Source organism: Rhipicephalus sanguineus, chromosome 2 (genome assembly GCF_013339695.2).
Source record: "Rhipicephalus sanguineus isolate Rsan-2018 chromosome 2, BIME_Rsan_1.4, whole genome shotgun sequence".
Lineage (NCBI taxonomy): Eukaryota > Metazoa > Arthropoda > Arachnida > Ixodida > Ixodidae > Rhipicephalus > Rhipicephalus sanguineus.
In genome coordinates this window covers 238,211,045-238,222,314 of record NC_051177.1, presented here as the reverse complement: position 1 = coordinate 238,222,314, position 11,270 = coordinate 238,211,045, and the positions used below count along the sequence as shown (strand labels likewise).

General features: G+C 47.8%; 1 protein-coding gene across 1 annotated transcript; it reads right to left on the bottom strand.

Moving 5' to 3' along the window:
- Positions 1-4,108: 4,108 nt before the first annotated feature.
- Positions 4,109-7,121, bottom strand: LOC119382321 (uncharacterized). The gene is made up of 2 exons (XM_037650022.2): positions 6,961-7,121; positions 4,109-6,211 (listed from the first exon to the last, which is right to left on the bottom strand). Exons 1-2 carry the CDS (start codon positions 7,100-7,102, stop codon positions 4,314-4,316), a joined length of 2,040 nt encoding a protein of 679 aa, XP_037505950.2. The 5' UTR covers positions 7,103-7,121; the 3' UTR covers positions 4,109-4,313.
- Between the last annotated feature and the right edge of the window lie 4,149 nt (positions 7,122-11,270).

Sequence of the window (11,270 nt, the reverse complement as noted above, 5' to 3'; positions counted from 1 at the left end):
CAAGTCATGACCAGCTGCTGGTGCTCACTGATCACGGTGATGATGACGTTGTTCAAGAACTGTTACGAACTTCTTCCACACATGCACACGGGTTCGTGAAACGTGAGTGTGTTCTCCATCATAAGGGACAAGTATAAGCACTACATATCAGCTTACCGCTTGTGGTGTTGGTAATACAGTCGAACCCACTTATAACGATCCCACATATAACGATCTATCGGTTATAACGACCATATTTGGGTGCACTTACGATTTTCCTATGCTAACCATTGAAGCTGCGCCGAGATATAGCGAACATTTTTCAAAGCCTCCTACTTTTACAACGAACACTTCGGACACGGTCGCGGTAAAAATATGGCGCATACGAAGCGAAAGAAAGTTAAAACATGCCTTCTAAAGCGTGACAGGGGCGCGCGCTCGCGCGTGCCCCGCTCCAGTTTACTCGCGACTAAGATACCCAGATCGGCGAGCACCGCACGCAGATTTCGGACGCTGCGAGCGATGTCGCTCACTTTCCATGCGTTTCTTCAGTGGTAGAATGGCAGTGAGAAAAAAAAAAAATAGTAGGCAGCATGAAGCCTTACGGTCAGCTTTCGCACGGTAACCTTTCCTGACGCCGTTCTCTGCAGCTACGACCGCCTGCGATGAACCAAACAGTGCCTTGGAACGCAAGAAGGCGTAAATGCAAGAAGTGATAACCGCGATAACTTTCCATCGCAAAAAGGTTCACTGCGTCCCTAAATTCGTCGACGCCACAATGTGCCGCGAAAAGTCGTCCGTCTTTTCGGTAACGGCAGAGACCGGTCGATCGGTGATTACGACTTCCGCGCGATTGCGGCGATGCCTTCGCGGATAAGCATCAGAAAAGAGCGAAGGCGAGGTGGCGGCCGTCGATGAACGTGCAGTTATGACTTATAGTCGACAACCTTATATCACAGTCATCTGTAGATATCTGCTCGGCTGCGCGTGTGGCGTACGCCGTACACTGCGGATTGACGGCGGTACGAGCGCGCCATGCTTAGCCATGCTCCCGTTCGCAAATTCGCTGCCGCCGCGTCGTGTGAGACCGCTTTAAAAGTGCGCGTCGCTTTGTAGAAACGTAAGTAGCTCGCTGTTGTTGAGCGGCGCGGGCACCGAGAAACGTCGATGCACTGACAGCGAGCGCATACTGCGTGTTTGACTAGGTGACAACTGAAGTGCGCCGCGCATCGTCGTGCAGAGCCGCGAGAGCATCGCGGAGACGTAGAGTGCGCGTTGCTTGGAAAATGCTTGTTTTCGCCGCGTTGAACGAAGAGGCTAGTCGCCGCACCCGTGCACAGTCCGGAGTGAAGCATGCACGAAGAACGTACAAACGCGCGCATACAGCATACAGCAAGCGGCCCGGCAGTGACTCCGCGACCCGGGTAGGCGACGCGCTGCACGCAACTAGCCAGGGATGATCGGCTCCACGTCGCGGTACCGCGCTTCGGTGAAACAGTGTCAGCTCATTGTAAAGGCGGTTAATTCACTCGCGAGCACGCAGCGGGCGTCGCTTCACGACGCGAAAAGGCTTAGCTTGTCACCGAAGAAGTTGTTAGTAGGGGTGTGCGAATATTCGAAAGTTTCGAATATTCGTCGAATATTACATTCGAAATATTCGTATTCGATTCGAAAATTGTGTATTCGAAAAGTTTCGAATATTCGATAACTTCGAATATTTGAAAAATTCGAATATGCCATTCGATTATCATGCATAAAATAACTCGTCTTCCACGTTGCTGCGTTCGTATCGCTAAAGGAGCGATAAACATCGTAAGTACACGGAGGCACGATATCTGCCTGCGATGAGCGCCCCAATACGTATGATTTATTGCTGGTGCATCTCCGACGTGCAGCGCTGTTGGCGATCATGTAACCGTACATTTTCAATATTATGCAGCCGTAACGTGCCGCACTACCACTCATTCAATATGCGGGACCACTTCTGAAGAACGACAGTGACCCACGCGACTGGTGGCGGACTGTTCAGATACCCCAGTCTGGCAAAGCTTTGCCCCATGTAACTCCCTATACCAGCCGCTTCTGTTCCAAGCGAGGGTGCCTTTTCAGTGGCAGGGGGGGGGGGGGGGGGGTGTCTGTTACAAGGGAGCGCCTGCTGCCTGATCATGTGGAGCAACTCATATTTCTTCGTGATAACATGTATTCATTACTTTCATTGTGCCGTGATATTTGCTTGTGTTGTGATGTGCATTGTGTTAGCCTGGACATTGTGTTCTGGTAATAGCAGTGTATGTTGTGTTGCCAGTCAGGCTGTTAATGTTTTTTTTTTTCAAATAGCTACATGTTAAATAAAATATTGTTACTGTGGAGGCATTTTTCCTTTGATATTCGATATTCGATTCGATATTCGAAGCTGGATATTCGTATTCGATTCGTATTCGAAAAATTTGATATTCGCACACCCTTAGTTGTTAGCACTTTTATAAAAGTGCACAAAGAAAAACAAACGGCTTGGCCGCTAAGCGCACGTTTTTAAAGGGCCCCTCTCCAGGTGACCTAACGAATTTTAGTTAGACATTGCAAGTTGTTGCGAGCCCAATAAAGAGCATTTTGCCACAAGAATTTTTCTAATCGGTCGGTTAGAAGCTGAGAAAAACAATAATTTGTAGCGGCGCGAAACCAGGATGCGAGGAGGCGAGCTGCAAACCCTTGCCCCTCGCCCCGTGTAGCCTTCGCAAGCCAAATCCCTTCCCTGCCCTCTTCGGCACGCGAGCAGAAGGATCACATAACGCATACGCATGAACACGTCATGCGCACAAAATGTCACGAGTGCATGACGTGCCCGAACCAGCCCGAGCCCCCGAGACGCGAGCGGTGTTGTGGCGGCGTTCTCTGCGCTTCATCTCTGCAAGTTATGCCGAATGCGCCCTCGCCGATCACTTGGCTTTTAACCTATTACTGAGCACGAGAGCTGCAACATTTGTACGGACGCGAGACTAGCGGTGTGCCGCATGAACATCTAGTTAGACGCGGGAGGATAAATGAGCCTAATGAGCGCTGGAACGCGGTAGAAAATTAGTTTCTTTGCAAAGGGTGGCGTCTGCACGATGCGCAAAGCGCGAGAACACGAACGCGTGCGACACGGAGGTAGATTAGTGTCGAATCTCGCTGCGATTCGCAGTAAAAATTAAAAAAAGAAAACGCATACATTTCGTTTGTGTGTTTTATTATTGCTCTCAAGTTTTATTAATCCATTCAAGCAACAAATTACACAAACTACACGTCGTGTGAAATAATTATCGCAGTGTCACGTGCTACTGTTGGCGACGTCAGAGCACAGTCGTCTACGTAGAGGAGCGACGTCACAGCACTACCATCTACGTAGGGCCATTCTCTCATGTACGTCATCCCCTCATTCTCTGGGCGCGCGGACGCGAGAAGAAGGGAAAGCAGCGTTCAGCATGAAATTTGACCCATTTACGCGGCGCGTAGCGTTGCAAGTTTTGGCAGACGTAATCGTGAACGCCCAGTGCATGCACTGCGCTCGTTAGCTCAAAATTGTCAAACCTGGTGAGGGGCCCTTTAAGGGCGAGTCCATATACAACGAACTACTGACATAACGACCAATTTTCGCGACACTTTCGAGTTCGTTATAAACGGGTTCGACTGTACCCACGTTGCTGTTGGCAGCGTTACCCAACCATAAACAACTGGTATATATAACACATATGCGGCTCTTCAAAGTATATGTGTAGGTATAAAATGTGACGTGGTAAAATGGTATTTTGTGACGTGTCGCTCAGTAAAAAAATTATGCCACAGTCACTTTCCCGCCGCATGCTTCACATAACATCGACTCCCACGGCACGTGGGATCTGCCGAATTTTTTTTTTTTTTTGCTATATGTTATCACTTCACTCTGTAATGCGTTCTGGCCCCTTGAAGATGTAAATAAATCAATAAACTAAATCATGCTGAGAAAAATACTGCGAAAAAAAAAATTCTGCAAATTTGATAAAACAAAGCAGTGATCAGTGAAACAGCATATACGGTGCCTATTTTCCCACAAGCTGTCAGCGTAAATATATTCACTGTAACAAAAATGAAGCTGCACTGAAGCTCTTCTTGAATGTTTTATTGTGCCTAACACTGCATGTAAAGAGTCACAGTAAAGCTAAAAACTATACAACAATTAACGCATGCCTGGTACCACATGGCAGCCACTGTTCTTGAAGCCACACAGCACTGACGACTATTTTCCTTCTTGAGCATGGAGGAATGAGATGATAAATCTGTGAAGATGCAACAAAAGAAAGACAAGCACTAGTTAAAAGTCACCTAGACACAAACCCTGGCTCTGTGAGACCTTGTGGGCACCCACTGCTGAGGTTCTGTTGGTGTGACGGCGTCTCGCAACATCCATTGAAGGCAGGATGCTGAGAAGGTGATGGTGCTGCCAGGTGGCCACTGGTGAACTGCTCCTGTGGCTGAGGAACGGCTGCATGACACTGCTCGGGACACTGTGCCGTACAGTTATTTCCAGCAAAACTCTGCAGCTCGCCGTCTGCGCAACTGTTTTCCACTGGAGCAAAGAGGTATGTGTGACAGCTGTGTGGACCATCTGAATTCGTATGGCCGGACGTGGTTGAGTCTAAAGTGTTGGGCTCAGTGCTTCCAGATGCTATTCCCGGAAAATACTGGTCCATGCATAGTGTTCCTTGCTGGTATCCACTGTTGGATCTGTGCAGGTACGACGATGCGTGTGGTAATGGCAGCTCAGGGCCATACAATGGGCACGAACAATGCTGCAGACCTTGATGCACCTGCTGGTTGCAAGGAGGCCATGATGTCTGAGTATTGTTGTTGCTACTGCAAGGGTCACAGATGGCTTGGCAGTCGTCGCGACATCTCAGTGACACGCTGTCGCCATGCTGCTGGGCCAGAGGTGACAATGCAGCAGGTGATTGAGTCACAGGTGGAGATACAGAACTGAATCTGTGCAATGGTGTGTTACTCTTTGATGCCTGTGATGAGAGCCTTGGTCCAGGAGGTGATTTCGATACCCTTGCCCTAGACAGTGCCGATGCATTGGACCACCTTGACTGGCCGGACTTGATCTCTCGCATCTCTATTGTCTCTGGCACGGCAGCTGACCTGTCACTCTGTGCCTTCCTCAAGGGAGTCGGTGTCAGGAGGGTCTCTTTGTTCTGTTCAGTCTGCGTCTCCTGGTGTGTCTGAGGTCGTGGTGGTGAAACCATTGCTGCCGCAAGTGCCCTCTCACGCTCTTCTACCATGCGCTGAGCTGACAGCATGTGGGGACTACGTATGCCTGCATCTGTGAAGTCTGAATCTGATGTTATGATTGGTATGAAGCCTGTCTCACTTGAACTGTCTGGCATTGGATGCAGTGGAATGAGTGGTGTATGCGCCGGGTCCAGTTCAGGGTACGATGCAAAGCCCTGGCCGTACGGGTACAGGCCAGGAGGGTAGAAAGGAAAGCCCGGGTAGCCAAATGGCGCAGGATATCCAAAAGGAGGTATGGTGGCTTCAGGTGGAGGGTGTCCTGGCAGCCGGAGGCCATTCAGGTAGCTCAGGTAGGCAGTGTAAGGGTTGGCTGAAGCCAGAGCGGGGTAGCCTGGAAGAAGCATCTGAGGAGCTGCTGGTTTGGGCGGGCCAATTGGAGCTGTGGCAGAAGCCCCATTTGCTGCCACAATTGATGGACTAATGTTGTCCGCAGCGTTGTATGTTGCAGTACCACTACGTCGCATAGACATGCGTGTGGAACCTGATTCAGACATGCCATGGGTGAATGGTGGGTTGATGAGCAATTCATTGCGCCTTTGTCCCACAACAGATGGCCTCTGCAGAGACAAGTGGTTTTGGGTGAGCACACTGCCAGGGTTTAAGTCTCCCGTGCTCGTCGCCCGAGCCACTGATGCCGGTTTGGGAACAGTTAGCGTACTGTGCAGGCCACGTTGAAGCGATGAGGCTGCCAAGCTTTGCATGGACGAGTCACTGCCGCGCCTGATGGGTGCCGTGTGAGGGAAAGGTGAGGGTCGGTGAAGAGCTGCCATGTGCAAGAGTCGCTCACGCTCACGTCGAGTCTTTCGACGTTGGTGGCGGGCGATCGCGCGTTGTGCTGCAAGCCACTGCTGCTCTGCTGCCACCTGGTAGCTCATCTGGGAGTCGAGAGACTGGCGCCGCACACTCAACGAAAGCTGCCGGCTAACATCTGCAACAAGAAAGAACAAGACTTAGCTGGACACCACTCCACTGAATGCCATTGTGCAATAAGTTAACCTTACTAAGCGAGTACACTACTTGGGTCTGGCTTATTGAGGTAATAGAGAACTCAGCAGATCAAAAATCAAACACATTCCGAGGATAATGAAGGGAATTGCAATAAACATTGTTAACGTGGATTTTTGGACTAGCAGAATGGGGCATAGCGCTAACACACACGGACGAGGAAGAAACAGGACAAGCGCTTGTCCTGTTGTCTCTTCCTCGTCCGTGTGTGTTAGCGCGATGCCCCATTCTGATGCAATAAACAGTTTTGAATAAAAAGACGAGGACGCCGATCACAAGAGAATCAAAATGCATTGACATTTTGGCTCCTAGAATGGGAGCCTCGGTGCTGAAACATCAATACATTTTGATTCTCTTGTGGTCAGCGTCTGTCTTTTTATTCAATGATTCTTCCCAACCAGACGGGTGTCCATCTAAGCCTTGATTTCATAATAAACAGTCTTCTTGCTTGCCCCTTTCTTTTCTTTCACTAGGTATCCAACCACAGTTTTATGGTTGTTCGATCTGTATTAATGGGAGTCTACTGTGGTTTAGTTCGACATTAGAACATAGAGAAAGGGTGAACAAAAGGTGAAGTAGAGCATGGAGTAAATAAATTTTTCCCATACCCCATGACAAGGGGTATGGGAAAAGTGTGCACCGATACGTTTAACCATCTTGCTGGCTACTTACCGGATGTTGATGAGTAACGCCGAACTGGTGGAATTGCACTAGGCCCGGCTACAGCACCTCGACGATGCAGAAACCCGGGAAGTGCCGCGGCCCAAGTGGAAGACAGGTCTTGTGATGTCACACTGTTCATGTCCAAGTTCATCCCTGCACACCAGACAAGAATGAGGCCAAAGGGGACCACATTGAGAACTTAGCTGGTCTTCATGCAGGAACTGCTGGCATCCCAGTGTCTAACTCTGAAACCTATGTCTCATTAAATGGACACTCCTGTTTAACCTCTGTGTGACGAGCGGTCACTTGAATGGTGCTAATGCAACAAAGGATGAAGTTACATTGGTTGTGAAAAAAACTTTGTTTGGCATAGGCCATTTAGAGCAGTAAGACAGTGTGTGTAACTATTTGGTGCGGATCCTTATTACTGTTCAAACAGGAAATGCTGCTCAAACAATGAGACAATGCCAACAGTCAGAAAGCAGCCATCAATCAAGTTTTTTTTTTTCACGTCTGAGAATGCTATATTTTGAAGGGCCAGAGTAGGGGCTAGTTGGTTGTACATAGTTGACACTTGCAACGCGCTGTCTGAACACAAAGAAAGACAAAGAAAAAACACACACACGTATACACAACATGAGCGCGAACTAACAACTGTTTATTTGATGAAAAAATGACCAAAATATACAGGGTGAGAAAGAAGGACACCGGTAGCGTGCACAAAGCACACAACAAGAGAAGAACCATCCACGTCTCGCCTCAACCCTGTCCATGTCTTACATATAAAGTTCTTTGTAAAAACGACACTTCACCTTCAGTCAAATGTATCCATGGCGTACTAACACACAAATCATCGCCAATGTTGCACATCGAGAAGGCTTCGATGACCTCCCTTTCTCTTGTATCTATTGTATCAGTTGTATCTATATTGCGATACAACTGTGCTGCTTTCAAGGTCTGGCTCACAACGGCACCTGCTGCAATGGGTGGCTATGTTACCCGGGTGACAAATGTGTTTATTGTTATGATTATGCTCACGTAAATGTGTTAATGCACCTACCAGTTTGTCCAACATACCATTTTCCGCATGATAAGGGAGCACAATATACTACATCTTTTTCACAAGGTACAAACTTGCTTACATGATTACCAGAACATAATTGATTTTTCCTCTGATTATCACGATTAACTTGGTGAAAGAGCGAAATTAGTTTGTTAGGCGCTGTGAAGGTCATGGGGATGCCGTACCTACTTGCAATCTCTTTCAGTCCATGTGAAACACCGTGGGCACAGGGCAAAACTATATGTCTCTCCCTAGGCTTTTTAAGAGCCTCTCAGCCAGGGAGGTGATCACGGCATCAGGGTAAGCGCTGTCCCTGGGTCTATCTACTTGCTTCATTTCACTTCGTGCTACCACGTGGTCAAACGATCTTTTGCAGCTATTTTTGCAGCTATTCAACATGCACACAAATGCAACACTTCTTTCACATGTCCCGAGCTATAGCTCAACAAACGCTCTGTCCCGTGTCCTTCCTTGTGATTGTGTTCTCTCGCGCCTTAAAAGCAATTACGAAGCTCAACAAACATTTATCCCCCCTTACAGCGTATCCCTAGCACGTGTGTTCCTCACCTTCCGAAATCGAGATATCTATAAGCTTTATGCCAGAAATCGTAGGTAATTCGTAGGTAATATCTAACCATGAAAGGTGATCTTAAACATTGCAACGATATCTTCTGCATTTATATTTCCACTCTTTGACATAGGGAAACATAATAAGAAATCATCAATGTAACAAAAACATGCCACAGCATTGTACCCTTGCATACGGGACTGATGAAGTGTCATTTTTACAAAGAACTTTAGAATTACGCCTAGTGCACCGCCTATAGAGGTGCCACTGATGGCCACCCAGCGGGCGCCGCCGACAGTACGTGTGGGAAGCCGAGCAGACGACAGCGCCTTGCATAGCTTTGCTGTGGGGAGATGGATAAAGTTCGCTGATGCTATTTCCCCTTCGTTCGGGTGACATACAACTAATTCTGTGCTGGCAGCTGCAGGAAAAGCGCGGGCCTCTAGGAAAGTGGACTTGTGCACGATGTTTGTCACAAACGAGTGCTTCATGAAGCGCATGTCGCCGATTTCAAATGACGGCACGAAAGCCCGGCGCCGACGGTTCGTGCGCTACAGAGCACACGCATTGAAAAAATAAGTATCAAAAGGTGCCGAAAGCGTGCCTCTGCAGAAGACGCCGCCGAGACAGCCAACACCTGCGAAAGATCGGGATATTAGAGAAAGCAGAGCAGCGCCAGCGGTGCCGTCTGATTCTGCAGACGAATCGGGGAGAGGATTTAGCCCTTTCCCTAGCTTTCGCTGTGCTACGCACAGACGAAACATGTACTAGAACCTTCCCAAATACAGACGTGAGCCGATACAGGCAATACAAGCGCGCGACCGTGGTGACGGAGGGTCAGTCAGTGAGGAGTCAGTCAGCAAAGTTATGTCGTTCTAGTGATAGCACTGTTCGCTCGACCACAGAATACGTATTTTTTGATGAGCTAATGCGTTGAGTAAGGTATCAAGAGATGAGGCCGCGGGAGCAGTGACAAGTTTTGAAGAGGGTCGCCGAGGAGACACGTGATGACCGACTGCAAAGGAGAACGAACGTCGGCATGGAGTGAATCGTCAAGTCGGTGAATATGAAAGGTGCGTCGTGCAGACCAGTGTAACCAGCTATGAGGTGCAGCTCGTGGTGAACATCCGCTTTGTTTTGTTTACAAATGTTACGTCTCAATCACTTCTTGTTCTTTCTGAAGTCAACCATTGCTGCATTTCTTTTCCTGTAAATAATAAATATAGAATGTTTGAGCCCTTGGAAGTGCCCTTGGACGGCGGTCAAACCGAACTAACACATGCTCAGGCTGCGATAACTTTGGTCACTTACCACTACCAGTGTGAACATGATCGAGTGCATCTAACAAGCACCAATATGGCAGAACGAAAGCATGAGAACATGAAGTGACATATTAACTCGCACAATGATGAAGCGGCTCTCCTTTCCCAACGAATAGCTGCGATCCATTGCTTCCGTCGCTCTTGCTCAGGAAGCCTTGCGGTAAGTGAGTAAAACCGTGTTGCGAGCAAGTTTTTCAAGGTGTTTGAGCACTCCACTCCACAGCAATTGTTATTCGACATTTCTTGAAGTTTCGGCCACCACACATACAACGAACGTTGCTTATTTTATTATGGAAAGGTGAACAACATGGAAACACACGTACAACGACGTAGGTAACCACGGCGGCCGTCTGCTTGCTTTCGCGAGAGTAATGACTGAGTTCGCCGCCTATGATGCTTCCGTCGGCACGCACTAGGTGTATAAGACATGGATAGACTTGAGGCTTGACATGGATGGTTCTTTCTTGTTGTGTGCTTTGCGCACACCACCTTTGTCCTTCTTTCTATCACCCTGTATTTATTTGAATTTTTTCATCAAATAAACAGTTATTAGTTCGCACTCGTGTTTTGTACTATGTGTTTTTTTTTTGTGCGTCTTTCTTCGTGTTTCAGACAGCGCGTCACAAGAAGTCAAGCCATACATTGGCTGCACCGCAACACACAAGACATGCATTGAGGCGAAGCATTAGTGACAAGGGTGAACGTAGCATGTACAGTTTATGCGAGCAACAGCTGTTCTGAGACATCACTGAAACAGAAAAATAAACCAAACCAACATACAGAAGTCTCTAATTAAAAAATTGTTGTGAATGAGAACCTTACTAATGTAATTGCCCGTGCAGAGTACGTATGTTGTCATAGGCCCCAACTTAGTTGAGACTAATGCCCCCATCGTTCTTAATGACTATTAACATTAGCTGTCCAAATAGCTCTAGAATGCCTGCATGATATGCAGCAGAAGGTGTACGCACAAATAATGAATGCTGATTAGACCTGTTATCCATGACCCCCCAGGCTTCATCGCAATAGATATTTTATTTCATTACTGTGAAACCTGTCCATTTCAATGTCGGCCATGGCAGGAGAGGCCCATGGGGTTTCCCTAACGAGCATTGTGGCAAAGCAGCAACAGACAACGGGGGATTAGAACATACAGGGACACAATGCTACAATGTTCATGAACCAACAGCCCTAACAAGTGTTCCACGAAGACGTTTAAGGTGGCAGGACTCCATCATATTTAGCCCCCGTCTATCACTTAATTATTAAATATTTATTAACTTAGGAAAACTTGCATTTTTGATTTAAGAAAAGCATCACACACTGCATCTGCACTTCAGTATTTGTGAGCAGTGAGAACACCACA

Coding starts and splice junctions, on each gene's coding strand:
- LOC119382321 (XM_037650022.2), bottom strand. CDS start 7,102: ATGAACTTGGACATGAACAGTGTGACATCACAAGACCTGTCTTCCACT. Junction 6,212..6,960: donor GCGTTACTCATCAACATCCG/GTAAGTAGCCAG, acceptor TTCTTGTTGCAG/ATGTTAGCCGGCAGCTTTCG.